This window comes from Grammomys surdaster, unplaced genomic scaffold (genome assembly GCF_004785775.1).
Source record: "Grammomys surdaster isolate TR1022 unplaced genomic scaffold, NIH_TR_1.0 126185, whole genome shotgun sequence".
NCBI classification, from domain to species: Eukaryota; Metazoa; Chordata; class Mammalia; order Rodentia; family Muridae; genus Grammomys; species Grammomys surdaster.
In genome coordinates this window covers 6,456,753-6,472,686 of record NW_021620991.1, presented here as the reverse complement: position 1 = coordinate 6,472,686, position 15,934 = coordinate 6,456,753, and the positions used below count along the sequence as shown (strand labels likewise).

At 43.6% G+C, this 15,934-nt stretch overlaps 1 protein-coding gene across 1 annotated transcript in view; it reads right to left on the bottom strand.

The window, feature by feature from the left end:
- Kif1b (kinesin family member 1B) overlaps nt 1-15,934 on the bottom strand; it is a 124,722-nt gene that overhangs the window by 16,482 nt on the left and 92,306 nt on the right. Inside the window, exons 25-35 of the mRNA XM_028757800.1 lie at nt 14,601-14,719; nt 13,915-14,000; nt 13,473-13,602; nt 13,151-13,313; nt 10,148-10,238; nt 8,095-8,213; nt 7,264-7,319; nt 4,805-4,913; nt 3,145-3,211; nt 796-880; nt 42-147 (exon numbers count right to left, since the gene is read on the bottom strand). Coding sequence (XP_028613633.1) covers nt 42-147; nt 796-880; nt 3,145-3,211; nt 4,805-4,913; nt 7,264-7,319; nt 8,095-8,213; nt 10,148-10,238; nt 13,151-13,313; nt 13,473-13,602; nt 13,915-14,000; nt 14,601-14,719 — 1,131 coding nt within the window. The remainder of the gene's footprint in view (nt 1-41; nt 148-795; nt 881-3,144; nt 3,212-4,804; nt 4,914-7,263; nt 7,320-8,094; nt 8,214-10,147; nt 10,239-13,150; nt 13,314-13,472; nt 13,603-13,914; nt 14,001-14,600; nt 14,720-15,934) is intronic.

Genomic DNA, 15,934 nt, shown 5'->3' with positions numbered 1-15,934 from the left:
TGTGGGAAGGGTTGACACTTGTGTGATGCAGGGCATCCTACCTGCTGGAGCTGTGGGAAGACTTCAGAGACTTAGCAGAGATGATGTTTAGGGAAAGGATAGCATCAACTGCAGCTTCATCTACCTCAGGTTTATTCCTAATCCGACCTAAAAGAAGGGATAAAGAAACCAGAAGATGAGCACATTAAAAAATAAGGCATAACTTTGTTAAATCAAAAGGTCTGATGGCACACGCCTATCATTTTAACTACTTAGCAGAAGGACCACAAGTTCAAGGCCAGCCTGGGTAGCTTAGTGACATATAGTCTTTAAAAAAAAAAAAGTATGAGGGAGGAGCTTAGTGGCAGAACATATGCAAGACCCCTGGTTCAATCGTTAGTACTATCTTAGTGGAAGAGTGTTTGCTTAGCATGCCTGCATGCATATTCTCTCTCTCTAACAGTCTCTCTCTGCTAGGTAATCGTTCTTCTCCTGAGCCACAACTCCAGCACTCAAGAGAGCTTCAAAAATCTTGCCATGGTGTCACACACTTTAGTCCCAGCACTTGGGAGGCAGAGGCAGGTAGATTTATGAGTTCAAGACCAGCCTGGTCTACAGAGTGAGTTCCAGGACAGCCAGGGCTACACGGAGAAACCCTGTCTTAACCCTCCTTCCCTCCACCAAGAGAAAGAGCTTCAAACTCAAGGTGTTTATTTTTTCCACTTTTCATTCTCCAGTTGTGCATACCTCTCCCGTACTCAGCACTGCATGATGTCATTTCTAAAAGGCCAGCCTCCCTCAGCTGAATGTACTCACCTACCACCAGTTCACGAACATCTTTCCAGTGGAGCTCACTGCCCTTCTCGTGGATAATAGTCACTGTGATCCGTCGCTGGATGCCCTGGGTAATGGAACAAGATTCCAGTTTAGAAGAACATGTTAGGAAATGAACGAACCCGGTGCTGATCTGGTTTTAAGAGATGCCTTGTAGCTTCACACCTGTAATCACAGGATGAAGCTTGAGGATGAATTCCTACAACCTGGGAAAGAGACAGAGAAAGAAAGAGAGGTGGGGCTGGTCTGGGAAAGACAGACAGACAACACACATACAAAGGTGGGGAGACAGAGACAGACCATCAGACAGATGACTGAGACCCTGTAATATGCTCTAAGGACACAGAGCTCCCTGCAGCATGGACACCTGGACAAGACGTACTTTTGAGCATTGCCTGAATTTTTTTTTTAAAGACTCAATTTTGCTATATAGCACAAACTGGCCAGGAATTACTAAGAAGCCTGGTGTTGAGTTCATAATCCTCCTGCCTCTGCCTCCTGAATGCTGGGATTATAAATGTGTAGTAACACACTAGACTTTGAACATTATCCTACCAAATGAGTAGTGTACATTTAAAAAGCATACTTTTAATCCATTCAGACGTCCAAAATTAACCTCATGAAGAGCTCCTGGCTGTGCTTGGTGGCACATGCCTGTAATCCAAGTACTTATAAGACCGAGGCAGGAGGATCCCATAAATTCAAGAACCTAGCCTACTCATGAAGACTCTGTTACAAAAATACAGTGTCAAAGACACAGCTCAGTGGTAGAATACTTGCCTTGTATGAAAAGGGCTCCAGATTTAGTGGCCTATTCAGCCAAAACCATAACAAGACAAAAAAAAGCAAATCAAAAAACCTCCACTGCAGGGGTTGGAGGGAAGGCTCAGAAGAGCACTGACTGCTCTTCTAGAGGTTCTGAGTTTAATTCTCAGCAACCACGTGGTGGCTCACAACCATCTGTAATGAGATCTGATGCCCTCTTCTGGCCTGCAGACATATATTCAGGCAGAACACTGTATACATAATAAACAGACCAATTAAAAACAAAACAGCCCATTGCCAGGCTATGGTGGCTCAGATCTGCTAACCCAGTGATCAAGAAGCTGAGGCAAGAGAACAAAAGAATCGCCTTGGGAATTGGAGGCCAGCTGGAGGACAGAGTAAGAATCTGTCTCGAATGAATTAATAACACAAAACTAAAAGACTGACAGTGAGACACAAGCTATACACTATCCTATGAGAGCAACACAAACGGTAGTAACTGAACTCCATTGTTTCCACACACTGATGCAATGTGTTCTGACCACATGCAACTACCACTGCCTCCCTCCCAACTCTGCCTAATGATCCCACCTTGTTACCTTCCCAGCTTCACATCCTTTCTTGTTGACACCCACCACCCAATTAGTGCTCAACAGTGTGGGCTGTGGGGCCATCCCATGGGGCATATAGGACAACTTACCTGTATCCATATTCCTGGATAAAGGAGAGAGACCTCCGTAGTAATCACTAACTAAGAGTGACTCTGTCAAGGACCAGGCCTTGGAGGGCCTCCCCCAGACCCTTGTTCACAACAGCTATTCTAAAATATATTTATGCATATTTTTGCCTAATTAAATAATTTGAAGTGGGAAGATCAACTTCTTTGAGGTGGGAACATACACCTTTAATCTCTTTAATCTAGATTTTTTTTTTTTTTTTTTTTGTTTTCAAGACAGGATTTCTTTGTGTAGCATTGGCTATCCTGAAACTAACTCTGTAGACCAGCCTGACTCTGCCTCCCAAATGCTGGGATTAATGGCATTTATCACTATCAGTCAGCTAATTCAGATCTTCAGAAGCGGGAAGACCCATCTGTAATCTGGGCAATACTTTCTATAGAAGAACAGAGAAAAAGGAACCCTTGATCTCTGCCTGCTTGTTCTTGTCCTCCCTAGAAAGTCCATTCCTTCATAGACATTACAGCCTACTTCTTGTGGACCTCAGAGTATGCTGAAGACACGCACACGCACACACATACATACATACACATATATATATGTATATATACATGTATATGTATACATATATGTGTGTGTGCGTGTGTGTGTGTGTGTGTATTTATAATATTATTGGGGAGGGGGGAACTGATTCTATAAGTTCTGTTACTCTACAAAACTCTGACTAATATAGAAATAGTATTTGATGTTTTGCATTCAATTCCCAGCTATTTCCTACCCCGATTTAAAAAAAAAAAAAAAAGGAACAAAACAAAAATGTCCTCCTACATTCTCCTCTCCAAATGGAGAAGACAAACTGAGAAATCTGTTGTGTCTCGGACATCAGTACCTGGTGCAGCAAAAATGTCCCCTGGCAAGGCAAGCCTGCTGTGTGGTCAACCACAGCTGGAATATACCTATAAAATAAACCACAAAAGACAGAAGTTAGGACTGCTTCACCTGCCAAGCCTGCCTGGGTTGTAGCCAAGGGAAATCTCTTGTTCTACACTCTGCTCCACGGTATGACCCCGTGCAGGCACGTCGTCTCAGAGCCACAGGTACACATCTGTGTCTCAGAGTCTCTGCCTGACCGTACTGCGAAAAGAACAGTGACTTCTTTGTTCCATCTCTGTCTATTGTATAATAATTCAGTAAATAATGGATGTTACAGAACTGAGTGGAAATAAGAAATGGATAATTTCCAATTATAACTATAAAGCTCCAGAAAGCAATTATTTCAAAAGACCATCACTTAACAACTTCTTCATAATGGAAGCTAAGATAACATTGCAGATCTGCCTGTGGAAAGTCACATTCTTCAGACGCGTGTCACCTGAGTTGCTACAGAACTCTATTTGACATGGGGTCCTAAGCACAGCAGACACTAACAGTTAACGGTGCTGCTCATCACTGATGATGGCTCATGGCATGATACACAGAGGAACACTACAGTAACAGTTAGTCCCTAATCTGGGCTAAGGGATGTAGCTGCTTGACTGCTTCAGAAGTAGATTCTCGTGTGTGTGTGTGTGTGTGTGTCTTAAAGATGTATTTATTTTATGTATATGAGTATATTTTTTCAGTCATCAGACACAGAAGAGGGCATCAGATCCCATTACAGATGGTTGTGAGCCACCATGTGGTTGCTGGGAATTGAACTCAGGACCTCTGGAAGAGCAGTCAGTGCTCTAAACCACTGAGCCATCTCTCCAGCCCCTCTTTTGTGTTCTTCTAAAGGCATTTCAGAAACAACTACAAACAATAATTGCATTAATTATTTACTCTAACACAGCTCATAAAGACAAGGAAGCTTATGTGGATCCTGTTAATTTAGGAAAGTGGCTCTATTTTAGAGGCCATGACTAAAAGTTTCACATAGGCACAGGCCAAAGGTCCTGCAAAATATCCTACAATGCCATGGTGGTCTCAAACACTGGCAAGGTGGAAATTTTTAATCCAGGTATTAATTTTTAATAAAATAAAATCTTAATCCACTGACCTCATTGAGATTAGTATTCTAATTTTAAAAGATTGCATTATTTATTCATTTGTTTGTGTATTTGTGTGTGACTACCATGGCATATGTGTGAGAAGGACAATCTGTAGTAGTTGGTTTTCACCTTCCACGCATATGTTCCAGGGATCAAATTAAGACTGTCAGGCTTGGCAGCTGGTGCCCAGATGTGTTGGACCTCTCACCAGTCCCCAGTAACCTCCATCTGAACCTGAAGCATGTTCTTACAATCTGTTCACCAATCTCCGTAGAACCACCACGCTGTCATCTTCCCTCACAACCAGGTACATCTGGTATCCATCACATTGCTGTTGCTAAGCAATCCTACTAGATGGCCTTTGGCAAACACCTTACTCAGAGATAAGTAGTAAGGCACCCAAACTCAATCCCAAAGAAAAATTCGACAAGATAATGATGCAAGAACCCCTATAGGCTCAAAACTTTATCTGTAATTCTGAAACACTTTACTGAAAAATGTATTTAAAATTGGACTTACTCTCCAGTAGGCTCCAGTTCACTGATCTCGAACCAAACCAGAAGGTCGTACTTGCTCATGCTTTGCCCAAGGCTGGTTTTGTTCATAGTGTTTAACTTAGTAGCTGGAACTTTAAAAAAGTTTTTATAACATGTCAAAATCTGTTCCTAGTTTACTCAACAAAAGTATAAGCATCTTTAATGTCAGTCTTTAGGAGGACAGATGTGAAAGATCCAGAGAAAGTTCAACACTTAATGAATCAGTGCACTAAGGTCCTCTTTTTCAAAACACTGTTTCTAAACATGAGAAAATGGGTTTTTATATAAAATAAATGTGCTTTACAAATCATTAAAAATTCTTTGTTTTCTAGAGTTTCCTATTTGGGGGCATGGTATCACATCACAACCGGATTGGGGAGGTGATGATCAGGCAGAACCTGGTATGTTACTAGGGGTGTCTGCCAACCCACATCTCCCAGATCTCCACATAGCTAAGAATCTCCAAGAGTTTAAAGATGGTGAAGTCTAGGGAAACACCCCAGAGAATCAAATCATAACGCCTGTGGGTGGGATGTGATTCTGCCTCCTAAGGCTTGAAATTCTCCAATGATTCTACCGTGCCGACGGACCTGAGACCATTAGTCTGATCTGCAAATACAAGAACTGTAAGTACTCTTCTGTTACACGTTTTCTTCAGATTTAGGTCCCACGGTCCCAGAAATCCTAATGCTGGGAGGCTTTGGTTAAGCTGCTTGTCTGTGAGTGTCTCCTCAAGTTGTAAAAATGTGGATCATAATATTTAGTCTACCACTTTGAAAAAGTATTGTGAAGGCCCATTAGCATAATGTGTATGAAGGGGCTTTAGCAATCATGGAGTATTTCTCAAATGAACAGCCCATTGGCAGAAGTCACCCGGCTGTGCTTCACATATGCTTGGCTGCTAATAAGGAAACTGGTTACTGTTCTGCAGTCATCTATGTAAGCAAACCCTAAGAACTCAGGAAAGAAAGGGGAGGGAAGATAGGAGAGAAGAGGCAGGGAGGAACATAGCTGAGTGATACAATGATTGTCTAACAGGCTCAAGGCCCAGGAGTAGATTCCTAACACTACAAACAAACAAAAACCAACTACTAGTTTAAAAAAATCAAAATATAAAATACTATTGCAAAATATACAAACCAAAGTTTCAGGAGGGGTGAAGAGGTAGTTCAGTAGGAAGGATAGCCTGCCTAGTATAGAAGAGGCTCTAGGTTTAATCCCTAGCACTCCATAAACTGGGTATGAGGTACACACATCTGCAGGCAAGTCTATGGATGAGACCAGAAGGCCAGAAGTTCAAGATCACCCGCAGCTATTTAGGTAGTTAAGGCTAGCCTGGGCTAGACACCTTGTCTCAGGGGAAGAACAAATCAGGTCATCTCATCCTCAGAGTGATGTGAAAGAGATGGAGATAAAAGGTATTCCCCACAGTCTCCCTGGAATGAGGAACTGTGATGTGATCTCGACAGTGTGCAAAGCTCTACAGTAACTAGGGAACAAGCAGAAACATCAGCGCTTCACAGGTCCAGGTTGGTTCTACATCTAAGGCAGAGCTAGTTTAGCTACTAACCATATTGTTTGGGTACCCTTTCATTCTGGAAGCTGGGAACTGACGGAAAGAGAAAAGGCGGCAGTGAATCAGCCTCGTTCTGGAAGGTGGCAACAGCAGAGGAAGCTAGCGCACTGGCGTGCTCAGAGAATGTATCCAACACATGCACATTCACATAGCCAGCCATGAGAAACCGTACCAGCTCAATCTTTCTTTCATGGTCTGAAGGCCGACAGGGATGGGAAATATAGAGGGAGGAGAGTGAGCACAGGGCGGGGGTGGGGATTTGGTACATGGGCAGTAAGGAAAAAGAACAAAAATAAAGAAAAGTGAAAACAAGCTAAATGAAGAGAAACAAATTCTGGTATTCTATTGTATAATAGGGTATCTGTTATCAATTACAAAGTACTACAAGGAAAAAATTTGAATATATGAACTACAAACAAATGAGACGTGCTTAAGACATGGATGTGCTAGGTATACTGATATGTGTGTGTGTGTTCCTCAAAGTATATAGTTACAAACACATCATCCTATATCATAGCTATGTACAATTATGTGTCAATCAAAACTGAAAGTCCCACCAACAAAACTGAACATGCAGAGTAAATGTAATATGCAAAGCAATGTTATGACTGACAGAAGGAGTCAGATATGAAGCACAGGGAGTTGAGGACGAGGGGGAGGGGAGACAATTCAGGTCTGAGTGAGAAGAGCAGAGAGACGGAGCCTCATTGTTTCTGACTTCTCATCAGGAGCCAAGCATTCCTGCTCCTGTTAGAAATACCAAGAGGGATGGGACACAAGGGCACAGAGAGGAGTCCAGTGTGATTCCTGTCTGGCAACTGTTCAAGACAGATGTGTGCACACGAGAGAGCATAGCTGCTGCTCACCTGGTTTGGAGAGTGGCATGGGAGGGGGGAAGAATCTTCGAGATGGCTGAGGTGGACTGCAAAGAGAGGAGGAAAGCATCCTTAGGACTAAAGACAGCTAAGTGTCAACGATAATAGCATGCTTAAATCTTTTGTTTTTGCCAGGCTTGCCTCGAACTCACAGAGATCTGTCTGCCTCTGCCTCCCTCCAGGGCTGGAATCACAGGCATGCACCATCACCCCCAGCATTCCACTGCTTAAGTTTCCTTAAGGAAAGGGACACTCAACACACTCCCACAAAAAGACCAACAGTTTCTGATAAAAACCGCCCTGTAAATTTCAACTAGCATTGCCACTGCCACCAATAAAAGGTCATGTCATTGCCAGGTATGGTGGCTCACACCTTTAATCCCAGCACTCACGCAGAGGCAGAGGCAGGGATCTCTAAGTTTGAGGACAGCCTGGTCTTCCAGAGTTAGTTGCAGGACAGCCTGGGCTACATAAAGAGATGCTGTCTCAAAAACAAACAGAAGTTACGTCACTGGTCTCACTAGCCGCAATGACTCCACTTTGAGTTTCTGCTTCATGAAGACAGGCTGTCAGAAACGACTTCATGCACACTCCTGCTCTACCCTGCTGACTTCCTTCTCTAGGAAACTTTTCTTCTTATAACAACAAAAAAAAGGTGCTCAGTGTCATCTGGACAGAATTCAGCTTGCTGTACATCAAGTCAACTTAGTGATTAGGTTAGCTACAAAATGTAGTGACAACTCTTCTGTATCCCTCAAGAGTTCTTTTCTAGGAAGCAAGAACTAAAAACCAGCAACAAGTCTTTGCCCGTCTCCCTCAGACCTGGTAAGATCTTGTCCTTGCAGATGAAGTGGGTGCTGCTGGTAATGCCCAAAGACCTCAAATACGATGGGCTTGGTTTTGATGTAATCCACAAACGACTCGGTGACCTCCACTGCAATCTAGGAAGAGGAATGTTAGGTGAGGTCAGGGTAAGGTTACGACAGGCACAGGAACATGTGTGCTTCCTGCAGCCTCTGCATGGTCAACATCCTGGACGTGCTGGGCATTTCACTACACCAGACAGGTTTTCCTCTGCTCCTCATTCTAATGAGACTTTACCAAGCCTCAGCACTCTAGACTCTCCACAGCGCAGCAGAATTGGCCTTACTTGCTGCTGCTCATTGTTTCAAGACTTGCCTGTTGCTCTCTCTACCTGCTTATCCGAGGACTGGCCAGGAATCTGCTACAGAGGCCTTCCCTCCATAGCCCAGGTGACTGGTAGGCTGCGGCCTATGAGTAAAGGCAACGCCAAGTCTGACACAGCCGTTTCTGTTGCCTTTTATTTATGCTACCTCTCTCTCTCCCTTCTCGCCCTACATAACCATTCTCCCTCATAAAAAAGTAACTTACCATCTTCCCGTATGGAAACTGTCCTCTTTTGAATTTACGGACTCACTCTCACGTCCCCACACTCTATCTACAGTTCCCCTCATTAGTTCTAAGCTCCTTGGGGACTTCTGTGGTTTTATGAGTCAGAGGCTTGTTAAACAGCACTCATCAAATACATATTTTATTTTTAATTATAGGTATGTGCGTATGTGTATGTTTGGGATGTGTGCATGTTGAGTATGTGAATGTCCTCACAGGCCAGAAGAGGGTTTGGATCCCTTGCAACTGGAGTTCTAGGCAGTTGTGAGCCAGCAGATACGGGATGGGAACCCAACTCAGGTCTTTAGGGGCAGTACATACTCAACCACAGAGCCATCTCTCTAGCCTCAAAGTTCACACTTTATTTTTCATTTTATTTTGATTGTCCCTTCCTCTCTGACTTCCTATATTTGCAATTTTTGTTTTTGTTGGAGTTTAAACCTAGGACCTCGTGCAAATGAGGTGAGCACTCTACCAATGGCTACACCACAGCCTGGCCTCTCTCTCACTTTATATGCATGATGAACAAAACAGAAAGGCAGTTCTGAGCCAGCAGCGGGGATTCTCTAGAACCACTTCATTGTGTTTAAACCCTAGCCTGCCTCTTCCCAGCTCTGTCACTGGGTGAGTCAGTCCCGACTGTACACAGGGATCATAATAGTCTATGGTGGGCAAGTGAGGATTGGACGGCACAGAAAACAGAACAGGGACAATACAAAATAAGTTCTCAATAAACACTAGAATTGTGATGGCGATGACTTTGGTTTTATGCCTAATTGACTTACTTGTGTGCGCACAGTGCTTGCGCTATGGCACATATGTGGGAATGAGAAGACAGCTCATGGGCAACAGTTCTCTCCTTCCACTGCCTGGGTCCTAAGGATTAAACTCAGGTCCCAGGCTTGTCAGGAAGGACTTATAGCAGCTGAGCCATCTCCCCACTCCCCTGAAGATGACTTTTGAACGGAGTTTGATGAAATTCCTTATACAAGTTGGAAAGTCTACTTCCTTGCATCATGCATTCAGAGAGTTGTAGGGGATTTTAACAGTTAAATCACAGATAACAGGGAAAGGCTCAAATCTTAACTTAGTTACAGAAGGTATTTATACTTCTACAGCACTTGTAAGCAATATTAAATATCTTAGAGTTTACAGGATACTATGTTACTTATCAAAACTGATGGTAAACATGCTTCTTTTTTTCTAAGATACAAACATTTCTTAAAAATTCATATTCAAACTGATGAAATTCAATGGGCCCCTATAATTTGGTAAGAGCCTGTCTGCTCTTCCTCTGAAGACTACCTTACTGCCGTGGCCACCATCTCTACTGTTCACTCTCTCTGCAAAGCTCCCCAATCTACACACAGGACAGCTCACACCTCACGTGATCAACCTCCCTTAGCCAACAATATCAGCGTGCATAAACCTGAGAGACATGTGGCAAAATGTTCAGGTGACTCACATTCTGTACATGGTAAAAGCCCAGGGGACTTCCTCTTCCATTGTTCTTGAGGGGTTCAGTGGAGAATGCTTCATCATGCCGATGCAAAAAGCTTAATAAAAAGACAGACAGATGAATACTGTATCAAAATTTAGCGAAATCTAGTTTTTTGTTTTTGTTTTTTTTGAGAGAGTCTCATTATGAAGCCCAAGCTGGCCCAAACTCAGAGATCTGTCTGCTTCTGTCTCCAACTGTTAGAGTATACCGTGTGTGCTACTGTATCTAGCAGAATCTGTTTTAAGAGCTCACTTTGGACTCTAAAGGTAGAAGCATACTAACAAAGCACATTTTTTGTTTGTTTGTTATTATTGTAGCAAATGATAATCTCTTTGTCAGTATTTTCCATACCACATGGATAATATTTCAGATTCAAAACTGGTTGAAAAATTAAATCACCCTGATTATTTATGTAAGTGAAGACATACACAAGCATGCCTTACAGAGAGTGAAGAAGTCAAGTTAACACATCTGTAGCAGGATGTAGTGGTGCATGACTATAATACGGGCACTCAGGAAGGAGAGATGGGAGAACTGCAGAGCTCAAGGCCTCCGAGGGCTGCATAGCAGTTCCAGGCAGCCAGGGATACACAGAGAATTCCTGTCTTAAAACAAGCCAACTAATCCCCAGCCCAAAACCCAAATGAACAAACCTATGGGCCAACCTAAAAAACAAATAAAAAAAATCTACCCCTCAAACCCAAGAAACAACAAACCTACCCCCAAAACCTAAAAAATAAATGAACATACCTACTCCACCAAGACCCCCAAATCAAGCAAACCCACCCACATCCCCCGAAAAAAAATTAACAAAGAATAAAGTCTTGTTCTTTCATAGGTTTTGTTTGTTTGTTTTGCTGAAAATGAAATCCTGTTTTATATATAGAAGACTTGGAAATCTAAGCCTCTGTAAGGACAGTAAAACTGCCCATGGTAGACTGTAAGGACAGTAAAACTGCCCATGGTAGACTGTAAGGACAGTAAAACTGCCCATGGTAGACTGTAAGGACAGTAAAACTGCCCATGGTAGACTGCAAGGACAGTAAAACTGCCCATGGTAGACTGTAAGGACAGTAAAACTGCCCATGGTAGACTGTAAGGACAGTAAAACTGTCCATGGTAGACTGTAAGGACAGTAAAACTGCCCATGGTAGACTGGGCTAGGAGTCTACTATCTAGACAAGAGATGCTCAAAGCCATCTTTGAGGAAGTGTCCTGACATAACCCTCATGGCTCTGTGTTCCGATGGCAGCAGGGAACTACTTCTCCTCAAAAGTGACAGAGATGTACTGTGTGCAGCAGACAGCAAGTGCTCACCCATGGGGCTTGACACACAGATGATACTCTAAAAGGCCAAAATGGCGAAAAGAAGAATATATATATTTTTAAAAAAGTGTTTATGTTTAAGTGTGTGAGTGATTTGCTTGCATGTATGCATATGCACCACATGTATGCATATGCACCACATGTATGCCTGGTGCCTACAGTGGTCACAAGAGGTGGAGTTAGGAATGGTTGTGAAGAACTCTGTGGCTGCTGAGATCTGAACCTGGGTCTTCTCCAAGAGCAGCAAGTGCTCTTAACCACTGAGCCAGACTCCAGTCCCCAAAGCGGGGAAAACGTTTTGAATAGCAGGAAAATATCAGTAGCTTGCTCTTGATTCTCACATCAGTTCACCAGGTCTGAGGCTAACAGCACCTCTCCCCAGTTCTCCACATCACTGGTGATTTGTACAGTTGACACTCTGCATTCCAGGCTTATGCAATATATTTTTTGAACTCTTTTTAAAAAAAATACACACATTTAAAACTGTTTATTTTATGCATATTATTTTACTGTATGTACATTGGTAAACCACAACATGCATATTCATTTGTGCCCACAGAGGCCAGAAGAGGGCCTCAGAGTCTCTGGAACTGTGTTACAAACGGCTGTGTACCCCTACATAAGTGCCTAGGAATTGGACCAGGTCCTTTGGAAAGGCAGCTAGTGTTCTTAATGACTGTGCCTTTCCTCCAGTCCCATAGGCAGTATGTTTTCTTTCTTTTCACTATGCCTGTCCTTTCCTTCCCTTCTTGTTCCACCACCCCCCGCTCTAGATTTTCCTCTCCATGCCTTATATACTACGTCTGCCAGAGGCGCCCGAGAGCACTAGTGGGCCTGAACCACCATCTCAGTAGCACTGATAACCTCCTCTTTAATGAGCCAGAACATCCATCCCTACCCGCATCTCCTCTGCATACTTCATACAGTGACTGCTTTTCTTTACATTATATCAATTTCCTTTTTTCAAAGTGCTAAACATGTAAAACTGCTGGGTAGACAATTTGTTTAACTGTTGTTTTTTTAAGAAGACATTTCAGCATGAAAGTAGCAGGCTTCTCTGATCAGACACTGTTCCTGGAATACGGGGACAGCATGGAGTGCTCTAGCCAGATATGGTTGGATCATGGGACCCTGACTCACTCTCTCATAGGGTTTGACTATTATTCTCATCTTGAGTGACAAAAGTGGTCTTTCGGGGACTTGTCATGTTTTATTTCTCAAGAGCTTTAATCATTCGCATGTGTAAAGTACTCTACAAAAAAAGGACATCTCTGCAGTTAACAACTTCTAGATGGGTACAGTGAAAGGGCAGTGTGGGTTTTTGAATGAGAAACGTCCCCATACATGGACACTTGGGCCCCAGTTGTAGCTGCTTGGTTGATTATGGAGGAGGACAGCCGTGCTGGGGAGGCACACTGCAGTGGGCAGACTCTAAGGGTTTATAGCCCCACTCTACTTCCTGTTCTTTCTCTCTGCTTCCTGTGTGTGAGTGAAAATGAGATCAGCCAGCCTCCTACTCAGGCTGCCTTCTTCTCTGCCCCTCTGAACTCACAGCCTAAATTAACCCTTTCTTCTCTAGGCTGCTTTTTGTCAGGGTGTTCTATCACTGCAACAGAGAAGTAAGTAACACAGGTAGCTTACTTGAACTGACAAAAGATGTCTGCATACTCTGGAAGGATCCCACTGGCCTGGAGCACAGTGACTCGGAAAGTGAAGGCACTGCCCAGTTTCAGGTGGTTACCAATCTCTTCAGAAAATCCTTCCATCACCATCTTCCCATCCAACAAAGTGCCTGACTTCAAATCTGAAGAGTTAAACAACACACATGGTTCAAGTATTATAAAAGAGAGGGAGTGGGGCATTCTTCCTTTTTCTCGTCCACTAAAGCCATTATGTTGCTTGTCTGTGTACTCAATGCTTTCCCAATGAGAATCTCCTCAGTGACAGTCATCTGTCTACGCACCCAAGTCATTCATCCGATTGACTTCTTCTGGAGGACTGATGACTTCAGAACTCTGGCCCTGACCTTCCACAATTCTCAGCTCCTCCAAGGACAGACCAGAACGAGTCATTGCAGCTGAGGAGAAGTCACTCTGAAAGTAAGCGAGGCGAGGTAAGGGACACACTCTCCCAGTTCCTAACTGACTTTTGTTTGTACAACAAACTATTTTTGCAAAAATAATAATCTGTCTGAGAAAAGGCAACGTGCTCGTGCATTTTCGTCTTTGTAGCTGTTAGACACATCCCATAGTTCACTGGGTAACGGTGGTGTAGACAACACCTTAGAATTGCTAGAGATTTCGACCACAGAACTGGTGCCGGCATTGGACACTTCGCTCATCAGTCCATTTACTTCCTTCTCTCTCCTCGAGGTGTCTACTCCTTCTTTCCCGAATACTTCTTACCTGATTAAAGTATTCATTATCAAAAGATATTTTAGCCGTTCCCGACTGTCGAATTCCAGAGCCGTAATCAGGAGCTTCTTCATCAGCTAAAAGAAAGCAAGCCAGCAAGGACTGAATGGAAGCACACGTGGGAAGAGGGAAGGGTCTGAGGAGCTCAGCCTGGCTTCACACAACACAACCCACTACGCCAGTCTAAAGTGCACATCTCTTCTACAAAGGCAATCCAAGAGTTATTTATGCTACATGCCAACTTCCCCAAAACAGCAATATTCCAGACTAAAGTGACATCGTGATACTTGAGAGCTGGGATGGGGTGGGGTAAAGTTAACAGAAAGGAAGCTAATGGAGGCCTTCCCCAAGTTGAACAAACACACTGCCACTTATGTATGTGACCAAAGTGTCATCTGCATCAAGAAGCTAGCCTGCTTTTTATATGATTTCTTTTTTTTAATTTTATTTTATGTGCATTGGTGTTTTGCCTCATATGTATCTGTGTTAGAGCTCCTGGAAATGGAGTTACAGACACTTGTAAGCTGCCATGTAGGTGCTGGGAACTGAACCTGTGTCTTCTGGAAGAGCAGCCAGTGCTCTAAACTGCTGAGCCGTCTCTCCAGCCCCAGCCTGCTTTTTCTATTGGAAAGAATCCACAGCTCTCATTTAGAAAAGGCCATCGTTTTCTAACTCACCTGCAATGGCCTGCACAGCCACACGAAGAAATCCCCGCACTTCCCCCTTCTCACTGACAACGGCCACCCTGTGAATCAGGGGCACCGGATACAGCAGGTTGCTCAAATACACAAATGCCCTGTAGACAGAAACCCAGAGACAAACATCAGAACATCTGAGGAAGGAGATGCTGAGGGCTTTCTACCTCCCCAAACTCAGCTGGCTTCTGGGCCTTTTAAGGTCACCTCTGACTTCTGATCTCTTGAATTGCTTCCAGGGGTGTTCTCAGTACATAATCAATACATAAGCTAGTGCAAAAGCATGGCAAAGGCGCTGACAAAGACCAACGTACACCAAATTACCCTATAAAAAATTGCACCATGGGAAGAAGAGCAACAATTGGAAGTAAACATGCAGGCACCGTGACTGCTGCAAGGAGAGAGGAGCCCACTGAAGAGCGCAATCTTCAGAAGGAAGGATGCACCAAGAGGTCCGCCTTCTCTCCATACACAGAACAGAAACTGAGAGATAAGGGCAGGGAAAGATGAGTGAAGTAGTTACTAGCTCTAAAATGGATTGTACCTGCCAGCACTATGAGTCTTCTTTAACTTAAAGGACTATTAAAAAGGACTATTAAAAAGGTGTGAGAAGCAGCCATGTAGGCAGAGAGGCTATGGAGCCAGATGTTTCTGAGAATGAGCTTGCTGGAGCCTGAATGGGAATTAAGATAAGTCCTAGGAGGACTCAGCTGGCCCCTGTGGAGTTGGCCTTTGATCCTCAAACCAAAATCACAAACAAAAGGCAATTTACAGGTCTCTCTTGCCTACTTTTATTTCCTTCTCTGGGGCCCTGGGGGGAGAGACTCAGTCTCACAGTCTCACACTTACCTATGTAAGTCCTCACATTCAACTACAGCCCCAGCCCTTCTATTGAGACAGGGTCTCACTAAATTACTCAGGCTGGCTTTGAATTCATTCTGTAGCTTAGGCAAGCTTTAAAATTCTCAATCCTTCTGTTTCAACTTTCCAAGTAACCGAGATTACAGGCCTGAGCTACCAGACCTGGCTGGCACTTGATAATTTCTAACAAACTAGACAAGTCCTACCATGTTTGTGCTTTTAAAATGTGATTTTGTGTTTGTGTATGTGTGCATGTGTCTGCCTCTGTGCGCGCTCATGCATATGACATGCCCACAGAGTGTGGAAGATGGAAGACAACCGTGGAAAGGTCTGTGCTCTTTCCTCTATGTAAGTTGCATGGACCAACATCAGGTAGTTGGGTGTGGTAGTGAATGCCTTCACCGCTGAGCCCTCTCACCTGTCTTATTCATTTGTTTTAAAGCAGTTGGAACTAG